We start from the raw sequence: 12,676 nt of genomic DNA on the forward strand, positions 1-12,676 counted from the left end.
AAAGAACTTTTTTTGGAAAAAAAAGAGACTCAAAAATCTAGCTGCCTACTACATGTACAAAAATAGCTCTGGACCAAGGAAATTTTACAGCGAGCATGGCTACCACAACCTTTTCCTGAAAGAAATAAAGAAATAAAACATTTCTAGCTGTCCACATTTACAAAAATAGCTATGGACCAATGAAATTTCACAGTGGGCATGGCTAGCAAATATTTTTCCATTTTGTTTACAAACATACAAACAATCTCAAAATTTGTATGCACTATTCTCTACATGTGACACAATCTATACTCCTAAGTGTGTCCTAAGATTAAAAAAAAAAAAGGAATTGTTTGGCAGATTCACTTTGTAGCTTTGCAGGTTTTAAATCACAGCTGACTTAAAGCATACTATGGCCTGGTTTCATAGACAGGGCTTAGCCTAAACCAGGATTAGGCCATAGTTCAATTAGGACATTTAAGTAATTTTTATAAACATGCCTTAGAAAAAAACATTACTGGTGTGCATCTTGAGACAAAATAAAGGCACTGATATATTTTAAGATCAATCAGTACAAGTTTCTTTCATTTGAAACAACTCAGACTTGCATTTTAGTCTAGGACTAGGCTTAAGCCTTGTCTGTGAAACCGGGGGTTAATGTCATGTTTTATTAACCTGCAACTTTAAAAAAAATCAGCTAGACTTAATTATTTTCACACACCCTGTGGTTACAACAGCTACAGATCAGTTTCTGACCTCTAAAGGAATAGTTTGGCCAAAAATTCAAATTGTGTCATTTTGACTTTTTCCACTATTATGACTATTCCACCATTACTGATCCCGAAATTTGATTTGGCATATTACATTACAATTAGAGTAATTTATGACATTCGTGCATTGAGCATTGAAACCCTGCACAGATTAACATTCAAATTGTTAAAGCCAAGAAACTCATCACTGAGAAACAAAAGCCTGAAGTCAAGGCGTCGCTCGTTTCATTGCATGCAACAATGAGAGGAATCTGTGCAAGCATTAGCCAATGGTTTAATGAAGTCAAGGCTTTTGTAATGCAAACAAGCAGTCTTGACGTTATCTGTTGTTGATGCACTGTAACCATCAACTCCAGATGTCTCCTCTCCAGTTTGAAAATCTGGATAAAAGCCACCAGCTCACTTGCATTGGGTTTCCCATAGAATTTGCCTCATTAGTGTTATATAACTGTTAAAAAAGAACGAGTCTGAGCGCACTTGTCTGTTCTTTTATCACAATTACATAACCACTACCACATCATGCAAATGTGTTGGAGTAGTGGTCGCTAATGTGGTACTTTAACCCAACCGGTGGGTCAAATGTTTCTGTGAGATGGTTTATGGAAAAATCTCAGTATTTACACAGACAACGACACCGATAGGCTGAACCATCCCAGAGGATTTGAGACTGTAACATCATAAGGGGCACCACACAATAATAATCTTGTCCATAAATGGTAAGGCTTTTCTGACTAGTGGTAATAAAACTGGTAGTTGGCTTGTAATACAACCACTGCTGAGTGCTATAAAAATTGTGAAGTCAGTAAGACAATCAGTTCTGTTTGAACATAGGTTGACATTGTAAACATTGGTGCAGGGATTTTCTTGATATTAAAAACACTTGGACGTAACGTTTTCCACTCTTGCTTAACGCTTGGACTACAATGGCTCCATTGTTTATATGGTTGTTACAACATTTCTCGTTATGACATTTTCAGTTTTGAAATGGGGTCGGCAGATCTAATCAACATTTGAGTTGGAATTGTTAACAAAGGATGTCTGTCATTACAAGTACTGACTAAAGTGGACAATGTTCAATGTCCATTACTCAAATCCTCTATAGACAATTTAGTCAGCTAAATTGGCCAACATGGTAATGCTTCATGGTAATGAAGCGCTTTGTTTCATAATTGTTGGAGGTTTTTTGAGAAAAAATACCTTGAATTCAAAGTATGTCGCTGAAACACAAATATAACTTGAAAAAACAGTCCCGTCTGAATATGCCTTGTTGCCTTTTTAGAGTTACAATACATCTCTGAATCTTCTGTGGCTTGCGTGCATATGTCTATGTGTGTGGGGCATGCTGCTTTATTGGCAGGATGTTGGGAAGCTGCTGCCATCATGATTCTCGCACATATGTATATCTGCACATGTGAGAAAGGAAATGACATATGCAAAGAATGCAGTTTGTTCTAGATTAAAGATGGATTGTAAGTGTGATGGTTTTGATTAAACGTCGGGATCAGCCAACACAAATGACTTTGACAAATCATATTGTGCTTCTCAGTTCTTATGCCCTTAAAAAGATTAAAATAATGTAAATGTATATGAGAAGCAATGTGGATGCTATTTCACTGTACATACAGTACATAAAATACCAGGTATTGCAACTTGTGAAGTCTTAATAATTTTATGAGATTGCAAAAACCAATGAATGAATGAAATAAAAACCCTGAAAACCAAAATGTACAACCCAAACCCATGACTAATATAAAAAATAAAAAAATAAAAAAAATAAAAAAAAACAACAACAACAGACCAGTAAAACCTAACCTCTTATTGCATTATCTACATTTTTTAATATTGTATAATTTTGCCATCTCCTATGAATTATTACCAGTTGTCATGAGAGTGTGTTTATTATTGGAAGAAAATACACAAATATTTTAATCAATAAATAAAAGAGTAATTGTTTTATGGACACCACTGGAAAACAAAATATGTTTAAAACAAAGACATGCTGGCTGTTTATATAGAATCTTATGATTGCACCTTTACAAAAATGTTTTGTCCTTAAAACACATTTAATTGGGATAAGATATTAATGCAGTATCTTTTATTCAATGTATCTTACTGCACTAGCAGTTTTTTTTAAATTCTTTGTTTTTAAACTCGCTTTCACTGCCAGTACAGTAAGAATAAAAAAAATATAAATTTTTTATTCTCTATAGCATGTTTTATGCATTGTTAAATGCTATCTTGCTTAAAGAATTTATAGAAATTGTAACTGGGGAAACAACATCATCAGCAACAAAAGACTGATTAATCTCAGGTTTTAATGTGTATATGCATAGTGTTGTCAATAATCACTACATTACTAATGAGCAAAGAAGGCACATAGAGAAATATTATTGAAATATTGAGTATATTTTTGCTGGCTGTTCTGAAAGGAGGCTGTTACACTCCTCTGTAGAGTCATCACAGAGTATCGCCCCTCTCATACTTCTATAAAGGGAGGTGGTCCTCCAGTCTCTCCTGAACCTTCTCTCTCACACACTCTTCGACACATTGAACAGACCTGCTCACAATACAGGACACGATGTGGCTTGCTGTGTTTTACATATGTGGAAGTCTGTTAGCATTTTCTGTGTCTCACATCTGCCCAGAGACCTCAGAGGATGTTGCTTCATGGGTAACGCTGAAGCCCCTGGGGCACTGCGGGGACGAGGAGAACTTGTGCCCTTATCAACTCACCCTCCCTCCTCTCTCCATACAGCTTCCCAGGCCTTTTAGGGAGCTGGAGAAAATGGCCAAAGAGCTGCAGGACCTAAAGGAAGTTGTTAACCAGCTAAGGAGGGACTGCCACGAATGTAAGGACAGACATAGTATCCAGAGAAATGGACAGAAAGAATACGGCGAGGAAAAGAAAATGAGACCTCAAATTCCAAGGCATAACATCACCATTAAGGAAACACAAAGCCATAGTGGAGAACACGTTGTCCGGATCTTAACTTCAACCTTACTGCAAGGAGACACTTCAGAAAGTGAGGGAACCATCAAGGATGGTGTAAAGAGGCTTGATCATTCCATTTTGAAAAGTCAGGAATGGAACATTGCCCCAAGGATTTTTCCAAACCAAGGCACCACAGATCAGAGGTCTGAGGTGAGCAGAGAAGTAAAAATATTTAACCCCTCACTTGACGAGACACCTGAGGACATATCCAAGGTCAAACAGGTGCTCTCGCCTACACCTGAGGAGTCAGAGAGGGAACTGAAGTCTAAGCAAAGTGAATTAATAGAACAGTCCCTTCCTAGAAAAAAGGAAGCCACACAATCCTCAACCCATGGGAAACAGCAGCCAAACAGTCTCAGAGATGGACTTGTAAAGAACATCAGTGGCATCCTGACGGCGAGAATAAGAGTGCAGGATGGGCCTAATTCGAATGGATTAAGCAGCATTTCAAGGGATGCAAACACTAAGATAATGGATTTAAGCACATCAGCTGGGAACAGAAGGGTTGTTAAGTTTCCTGGAGTAGGTGGATCACCGAGGCCAAAGGGATCCTACATAAACAGTAGAGTTATTAAGGTTACCAATGAAGACAGACTGAAGAAACCTGCTTTGGTGAGGATCCACAATCTACAGTCTGGAGACATGATGGTCAAGCCTGAGCAAGAAGAGGCTGGATTTTCCCCAGTGAGAAGTGGGGTTATGAGGGTCAAGGAAACAAGTCCTCGTACAGCAAACACAAAACCTGGTGCATTTAGTGGGCCAACCGTATCAACAGATGACCAAAACAATCAAGACATCAGTAGGGTTTCTGGTCCCAGAACAGATGATGGACATGTCCTGAACGTTGCAAGCCAAGTAGCTAAAATTATGGAGGACAATTCAAGAATAGTCAACAAGACTGCGATTACAAGACTCCCAACAAATCGGAGGAAGGAAAACCAGGGTGATGTGATTCACACAGCAACAAATAAGCCATTCTCTAGTGTTATGAACCAAGCTGAACAGCCAAACACAATTAAAGAGGAAAAAAAGCACATGGGACTGAGTGAAAGTCTGGCAGCTATTAGTAATGAGGAAGAGACTAGCTCTAATTTGAATAGAGAAGACTTGACTTTCTCAGGAATACAGGTGGAAAATGTTAAATATCTAAATCCAATTACAGAAACAAATAGCAGACAACTTAATTCCACAATTTTGAACAAGGCTCACAGCACTTTTAATGAAAGGACAGTTAATCCACTGTCTCCAGATCTTAAAGATCAGATGCAGCCAGGCACGTTCATTGAAGGGGCAAATGAGCATATTGGGGTCAACCCGCTGAGTGCAGGTACTATAAAGAAGGACCTACCAAGCCACAGTAAAGCCACCCTCCCGGAAAAAGATCTGGTGAAGCACACCCTTGTCCCAACTGTAAAGAGTAAATTGACTAATAGTACAGGGAGTATGACCAGAAGGGTTCAATCACAAGTAGTAGGCCATGGGACAAGGATAATTTCAGTAACTCCGCTCAAAGCTCCAGCTGGAGAGGGACCATTTCAGAACAGCAGGAAAAACATCAGCAAGATCCGTGGAGTAAGTCAAGACAACAAAAGGTATGTGATGCCAAAACCATTAAGACACCCTGATAGACATCTAACAACTGTGATTTCACAGAGAGTCAACAAACTAAGACAACCTAATGTGATGAACAACATGTCAGCAAACAAAAGTGTTGGGGTACATTCAAAGCTGTCAATCCCAGTCAGAAATACCACTATTTCCTGGAGAAATGGCTCTGGAATTATAAGACCAAGCTATATAAGGAGGTCAAACCTTCAAACTGTGCCAAACACAACCAGAGGCTTCAAGACAAAAGTAAGCACAGTGACTCAATTCTCTAGTCCCACTGGTGCAAGTCAACAAGAACAAACAGAAGAAATCAAACCCATTCCGCTGGCAATGAGGTCAAATGTATTGGATAATAAATGGTTAAAAAACAACAGTAAAGAGTCACAATCACAACCAGAGTCTCAAAATTCAAGGAACGTACTAGATTTGGATATGGTCCAACAAAGGAAGAACCAACTTAGAGACAACAGTGAGACCGGGAGTACCGAGGATCATAACAATCTGCAAAGTGGAGCCTTGAATTCACCTACTGGTGGGAAAGAAAGCAAGATTTTTAATTTGGGATCTGATGATACCAGCAATCAACCATTTGAGGTGGACAAGATTAGCAGTGGAAAGAAAGGACCAACTGCACCAACCTTAAAGAAAGAGTCATCGAAGGAACCAGGAACAAATCTATTTACTACTTCAACAGTATCATTTATGGACACAAACCATAAAGACAGCCCAAAAAATATTCATAAAGTGACAAATACACATGTTGAAATGACTAAAAACGATAGTTGGGAAACACCTATAAGCTTTGAAAGAATTGGAGCAACACGAGAACTGGAACTAATTCAATTTAATAAAGACAGAGTGCTAGAAAACTCTGGGGAGATATTACCTAACCCAAACAGCGAGGACACTGCCCAAGGGTACAGTGGAGAGAGGTACACAGATCCAGTTGTTTTGGAAACGCTTACAAATGTTGAAGAAATTCAAGGCTCAAAGCTTTTCACACTCAGCCCTGAGAACACTGCCGAGGAATTTAAATTACATGCAGTCAGTGATGAGGTAACAGGGAGTGAGCAAGTGGAGAACAAGATCCACAGCACCTGTGACAGTGATTGTAACACTATGTCAAACCAACAGTCTACAGCCCAGACCAGGCCCCCAGTAGACTCTAGAAGAGGTGAGGAATATTACATAACCTTACATAACCCATGTTAATATTTATTTTTTAAGAAACAAGTTGAAGGAGTATTTACTCTTAATTCACACTGTAAAAAGCCCTCCAGAGTGTTTAGAATATGGCAGCAGTGCATGTTTATTTGACACAAAGCTTACAGTACAGTGGGATAAGTCAGTTTGACTCTTTGTATAGATATACCCAAGGTTTTAGCAGAGCGCAAACAGGGACACATGTCCAAAAATAAGTACAAGTACACAGATAATCATTCCCAGGAAATAATAATATAATATGAACATATTCTTTTAACACATGTTCAGTTACCCCGCACTTTATCTTGATAGTGTGATAGGATTCCATAACAATGATAAGTGGATATAGATTCTCATCTGAGTAGCAGATGTGGTTTTGGTGAAGAGGACCAGCTAAAGGCCTCTTCTTTGTCTGATGTATCAGGATGTGGTGTCTTTGTTGAGCTTGAGGAAAGGTTCAAAGGCAAATTCTTTTTAGCAATCCATAATGCACGCAGAAGTTCAGTACCATTCCATGCCTAGTGCCAAATTTACTTGTCCGGAGATTGGAGTCTGAAGTTTGGACCAATGTAAACTCTTGAAACCATGGATAAATAAAATCCAGGTGGTCCGAATTTCTATGTATAAAACAGCTTTTGCATATCTTTTAAACGAAATCTTAAGTATAGTCTGTCGAATGCAGCTTTGTTCTTTGGGTCTTTAGAAAACAATTTCAGTGCATCATCTTGCTCTGCATTCTTTAACAAATTCATAAGATCCAGATTTTCAGCTGAACATTTATTTTTTACAATTTCAACCCAATTGAATTCATTTTTATTGGGCTTTCCACAATAAATGTTTTCAAAGTTGTTTTACAAAAAAAAAAGTGCTTCTCTTGTTGAAAGATAATGCCAAAGAAATGCTTTTAAGCATGCAGATTTAGGCTGTTTATACATTGTAAATGCATTTTTCATAAACCAAGAATGAGGTAACCTAAAACAGTTTTTATTGACCACAGAAAATGTACCTGCACAAGACTGCGCTGATTACATTATGAAGTCCCGAAGGAATGGTGTTTATAGTGTAATGCCGCAACCAAAGAGCAGCATGTTTCCTGTTTTCTGTGACATGGAGTCTACTGGCGGCGGCTGGACTTTGATACAGCATCGCTTTGATGGCAGCACAAGTTTCAATCAAACATGGGACGAGTACAAAAATGGATTTGGTAAACTAATAGGTGAGTTTTGGCTTGGCAATGACAAGATTCACTTGTTGACAAAGGCGAAGAACATGTCATTGAGAATAGAAATCGAAGACTTTGAGGGTATCAAAGAATACGCCCATTATGACCACTTCTATGTGGCCAATGAAAGCCAACAATACCGCCTGTCCATTGGGGGTTACTCTGGTACAGCTGGTAATGCAATGCAGTTTAGTAAGAAGTACAATCACGACCAGAAACTCTTTACGACTCCGGACAGAGACAATGACCATTATCCCTCTGGAAACTGCGGGGCCTATTACAGCTCAGGCTGGTGGTTCGATGCATGCATGTCTGCAAACTTAAATGGGAGATATTATCAATCAAAATACAAAGGGCTACGTAATGGGATATTTTGGGGTACATGGCACAACATTACAATGGAATATTATCCAACCAATGATAGACAATCATTTAAGACTGTTAAAATGATGATTAGACCTAAAAACTATGCCAAGTAATATTATACCCACCAATTCTAAAATATATCAACCAAAATTAAGCTCTCTTTTTAAGTTAGATTGTAGAAAAAGGCAAGTGCCTTAAGTATATTGCTACTCATGTTTATTGCTTTATTAATAGAGAATATAAGGTAGGTGTCAGAACATGAATAAACATTGATAAATGTTTCTGTTATTCTGTATCTATGTTGTTGTTGTTTTTTGAGCTGTACACATATGCATTAGTACAATACATAGAATACACATTTGAGACTCTTGTTGCTTTGGACATTGCATAAGACATGAAACCATGCTACTTAAAGATTCAGCTATGATCTTGTATATTGTATTTAACTTACAAATACTAAAATGTTTGTAAGTCTGGGCCAATCCATGACTACGTTTACATGGATATTTGCAGAATTTCAGATGCCTGTTTTTTTTAATACAAATAGCTGGATTTTACCAGCTGAATGAAAGGATCTGTAATTATTTTAATTGTACACTGTAGGAAGTTTGAATTAACACTAAGTGTTATTTTCAAACATTGTATGGATGTACACCCCAAAAAGACAGACGACTCTTTCTAAGGGGAAATATCAATTTCAGTTAAAAATGAGGGTCATAATTTAATTATTTAAAATTAACTAATGACTACATTTGAATTGTAAAACCTTTTCTGCATGATCTTGGAAACATTTGTAAATATAATAACAGTGCATTTACTGAACATATTTGTTATAAAGAAAATAAATATGCATCTTTTAATTACAAGAATGCTGTTATTACTCTTTATTATTATTTACACACTCTGCGCAAGAGAAAATTTAAATTAGATTTTGTAAATATGTACACACGCAAGTTCTGGAATGCAAAGCATAAGTGCATGATAAAGAAACGAAGATTCATAAATATACACCATTATTGTAGAACGCATGTCTTTTCTGTAAGCAAACCATGTTGTGTTACAGTACTGGTAGAACAAACAGTGTGTATGCAGCACGTAAATGGTTATTTTTCAAATGTCCATTATAGTATGCCGCTAATGATCTCAGTGTTTCACTAAAATGCTAGAAATATTCTGAGCAACATTCACAATCAGTCATTTCAGTCACCTGAGTGGAAACTGACCAGAGCCAAAATATACGTAACCCTCCCTGCATCATTGTGAACAAGAAACGTAAGCTATTCAGCATAGTCACTCTTGAGCCTGAAAGAAACAAGCAACTCCTGATAAAGAGCTCGAAACAGATGTACATTCTTATTGTCCATTATATATTCCCTTCTTTATGAATAACATCTACTTTCAAGATGATTTCATTCCCGAAGAATACAGTAAAGCTGGTTTTCAAAGAATACCATTCATATGTTCAGTCTCTTCTAAAGTGGAAAACGTTGTAGCCCAGTTCGGCCATAGCTCCAATGAGCAGTGCCCACAGAGGGATGCAAACAGAGCTCACCAAGATGTCCATTAGGCCTTCTAATTTGGCACAGAGTGTCAGACAAAATGCCAGTTTAAGCAGCATGGCCATGAGGTACCACACGCGCTTCTTCAAGTTCTCCGCCCCGTTGCGAGGCTCAAAGCCCGGCCTGCACCGGCCTGCCATTTTGACAATGAGCATGAGGAGGAGAATAAGATCAAAGGTCCAGACAGGAAGGAAGATGAGGAACCAGCTCCAAAAGATCTTCCCATCCAACTTGAGGACCAGCATGATAAGGAATACAAGTGTGAAGATCCATGTCAGGAGAACTCTTTGAGCAAGAGACATGTTCATTTGAAACGCTGGCCAAAGGGCACAGCATTAAGTGGATCTGAAAGAGACAAAACATTTATCATGGGAAGTATGAGTTAAATTTACATTGTCAATTTTATATAGTGGATTTCATGCTGCTTTTAAAGCAAAAGAGGGACATTTCAAGTAGTAAGATGTTAAATGTAATTTAATGTAATTTTTAAATGTAATATTACTATTAATAGTATAAACGCATAATTGATTAATAATATTAGTACTAATAGATTGCACAATTAACAAATTATATATATATATATATACATATACATATATACACACACACACACATTTTTAAATCGGTTTTTCATTGGATGTTACGTTGATAATATAAGCTGTATTAACGTACACTGCATTGTATTTACTTACTAGGCTAAATGGTTTCCTAGCATATTTACTATGAGCCGTTTGAGATGATATGCATATTTATAAAAGGCTAAAACGGGGTTTTAATATTAGTTGAACATTAAATCATTCATTTTAACATCTTAACATACTGCAATGGGCCATTTGTTTGAAATATAAACTGTTTTAGCTACAGTAAGTTAAGTGCCTCTACGTTTATTTAAGTAACGTTACCCATCAAGCTGCATTTAATATGCAATACAAAAATGTTCGGTTTCAATAACACGAACATTTCTTGTATTTATTCATGTTTAATATATTGACTGTTCCATCCTGACACATTCTTCTTATTAAGGAGCTATTCATTATTAGCACAAAACTAGCATATGACCTTACAGACCGGATTACTGTGTGTTAATGAAGGCAAACCGACGGGAAGAGGGGAGGAAAAACACACTGACAGAAAAACTTACCGATGATACAACCCTGCTGGCCTTCTGGTGAGAGAGTTAAATGATTATAGACGATGTCCCTTTTCTGGACTGTGTGTATTTGAACACTGGCGTTTTCAAAACAACTTCTCTTGAAGGACTAAGTTGATGCACGCGCAGCGCTGTCTATCGGACTGGAGGACGCGCATTAAAAACAGCCGGGCGAATAAATTAAATTAAAATTGTACGTTGTTCCAAAGAATCTAAGATGAATTGTGCCTTACACGGTCAGATATTTATACACGTTTATTTATTTATTTCATTTGGATTCATTTTGATTTCTCATGAATGTGCAGCAGTGCACAAACGACACAAAATACATTAAAATCAGGTTTGTTTTTTTAATAAAACCTACTGTATACCGACAAAACACTTGGACAGACAGCACTGTGGACTGTGACATCTTTACAAAAAGAAGAAAGAAAGAAAGAAAGCTTTAATTTTAAATTAAATTTAAATTAAAGCTTGTAGGTGCTTGCGAGTGGGACATTTCTTTGAATTTCTCCGTTTGTGGTTTGAAATATAAAGAAGGATATATGGCATTACAACAACACAAGAGGTGAGCACATGACTTAATTTCCATTTTTAAGTGAAGTAGCTAACTAGCTAATGTGTTCTGCAAGCTTTTAATCTCATTTTCCTTCCAAAAAAGAAAACAAAACAAGATTAATCAGGAGAGTGGTATAAAAAGAAAAATGATTTGAAATGTAAGAATGTTATTAAAATGTCTTTATTCAGCCTCACGATGGCGTTATTTCATTATGTTGAGCTTTAGGTGGCATTGCTAGCTATCTGGTCCTTAATATTGAGGCTCTAAAGATGAATCTGCCCTTAAAACAATATACATGAATCATTATCCCAATATTTTGCTTCAGATTCGCACACATTTACACCTCTGTAAAGCAATGTTTGTCATTTTTCTTGCCATGAAAGTACAGAAGTTGTCTCACCCTCTGGATGAAAGAAAAACTTTTCAGATTTCTCTCAGGTTGATTCCACACCCGAGATAACCATTAGGATCCACTAATCTGCAATATACTATTACAATCACCTGTTTTCTAAAATAGCCTTTTGGGTCCGGACAAGAAGGTGCAGGGTGCATTGATAGCACACAAAAAGCCACATGCATACTGAATCAGTTAATGAGCTTATTACCCTTTGCAAATGTCCTGTTGTGGCTGCCATTACTGAGGCCTTGAGGGAGTGTTAGCACAAAAGCCAGGTAATAATACAGAGGGTTTTCTTTGCTCCGTGTGGCTTATCAGTGAAACCACACAACTGCAAGCTGCCTTGAGGCCCTGAGCCGAGGATGCTGTTTTAATTGGGTCAGTCTGATTCTGCAGCCTGTTGCCACCACATGAGTGAATCGAGAGCTTTTTATGAGGATGCACAAGGTGTTTTTTTTTTTTTTTTAGAAGAGAGAAAAATTTAGTCAGATGAAAAAAAGTAAATATTACTTTCCATAAAAAGTACCTAAATAAAGTAATTAGTTATTTTGTTTTAGGGAGTAAACGCAATAGTAAAATGTATTGCTTTTAAAAGTGGTTTACCACAGGTAAAACCACTATACTGGTTACATTGATTGAATCTTTAACTTTAGATTCAATGCAAATGAAAATGAGAAATTTAAGTGTCTTCCCTTTCTCAGACAATGTCATATGTATTTGCCCATGAAACATTGTTTGTTATACTGCTAAATTCAAGTTGTGCTTGTTCATATTTTTATAGAAACCATGATAAGGTTTTCCTATTTTTTTTTTATTTTATGAATGTAAAGTTCAAAAGAAAGGCATTTATTAGAAATATTTTTTGCAACAT

General features: G+C 37.0%; 2 protein-coding genes across 2 annotated transcripts; one reads left to right on the plus strand and one right to left on the minus strand.

Annotated features, from left to right (window-relative positions):
* Positions 1-3,327: 3,327 nt before the first annotated feature.
* fgl2b (fibrinogen-like 2b) lies at positions 3,328-8,268 on the plus strand. Its single transcript, XM_059535963.1, has 2 exons — positions 3,328-6,523; positions 7,550-8,268. The coding sequence occupies exons 1-2, from the start codon at positions 3,328-3,330 to the stop codon at positions 8,251-8,253; spliced, it is 3,900 nt and encodes a 1,299-aa protein (XP_059391946.1). The 3' UTR covers positions 8,254-8,268.
* A 741-nt stretch (positions 8,269-9,009) lies between these two features.
* Positions 9,010-10,996, minus strand: tmem60 (transmembrane protein 60). The gene is made up of 2 exons (XM_059536480.1): positions 10,841-10,996; positions 9,010-10,044 (listed from the first exon to the last, which is right to left on the minus strand). The coding sequence occupies exon 2, from the start codon at positions 10,005-10,007 to the stop codon at positions 9,603-9,605; it is 405 nt and encodes a 134-aa protein (XP_059392463.1). The 5' UTR covers positions 10,008-10,044; positions 10,841-10,996; the 3' UTR covers positions 9,010-9,602.
* Between the last annotated feature and the right edge of the window lie 1,680 nt (positions 10,997-12,676).

The sequence above is a fragment of the Carassius carassius genome, chromosome 43 (genome assembly GCF_963082965.1).
Source record: "Carassius carassius chromosome 43, fCarCar2.1, whole genome shotgun sequence".
Lineage (NCBI taxonomy): Eukaryota > Metazoa > Chordata > Actinopteri > Cypriniformes > Cyprinidae > Carassius > Carassius carassius.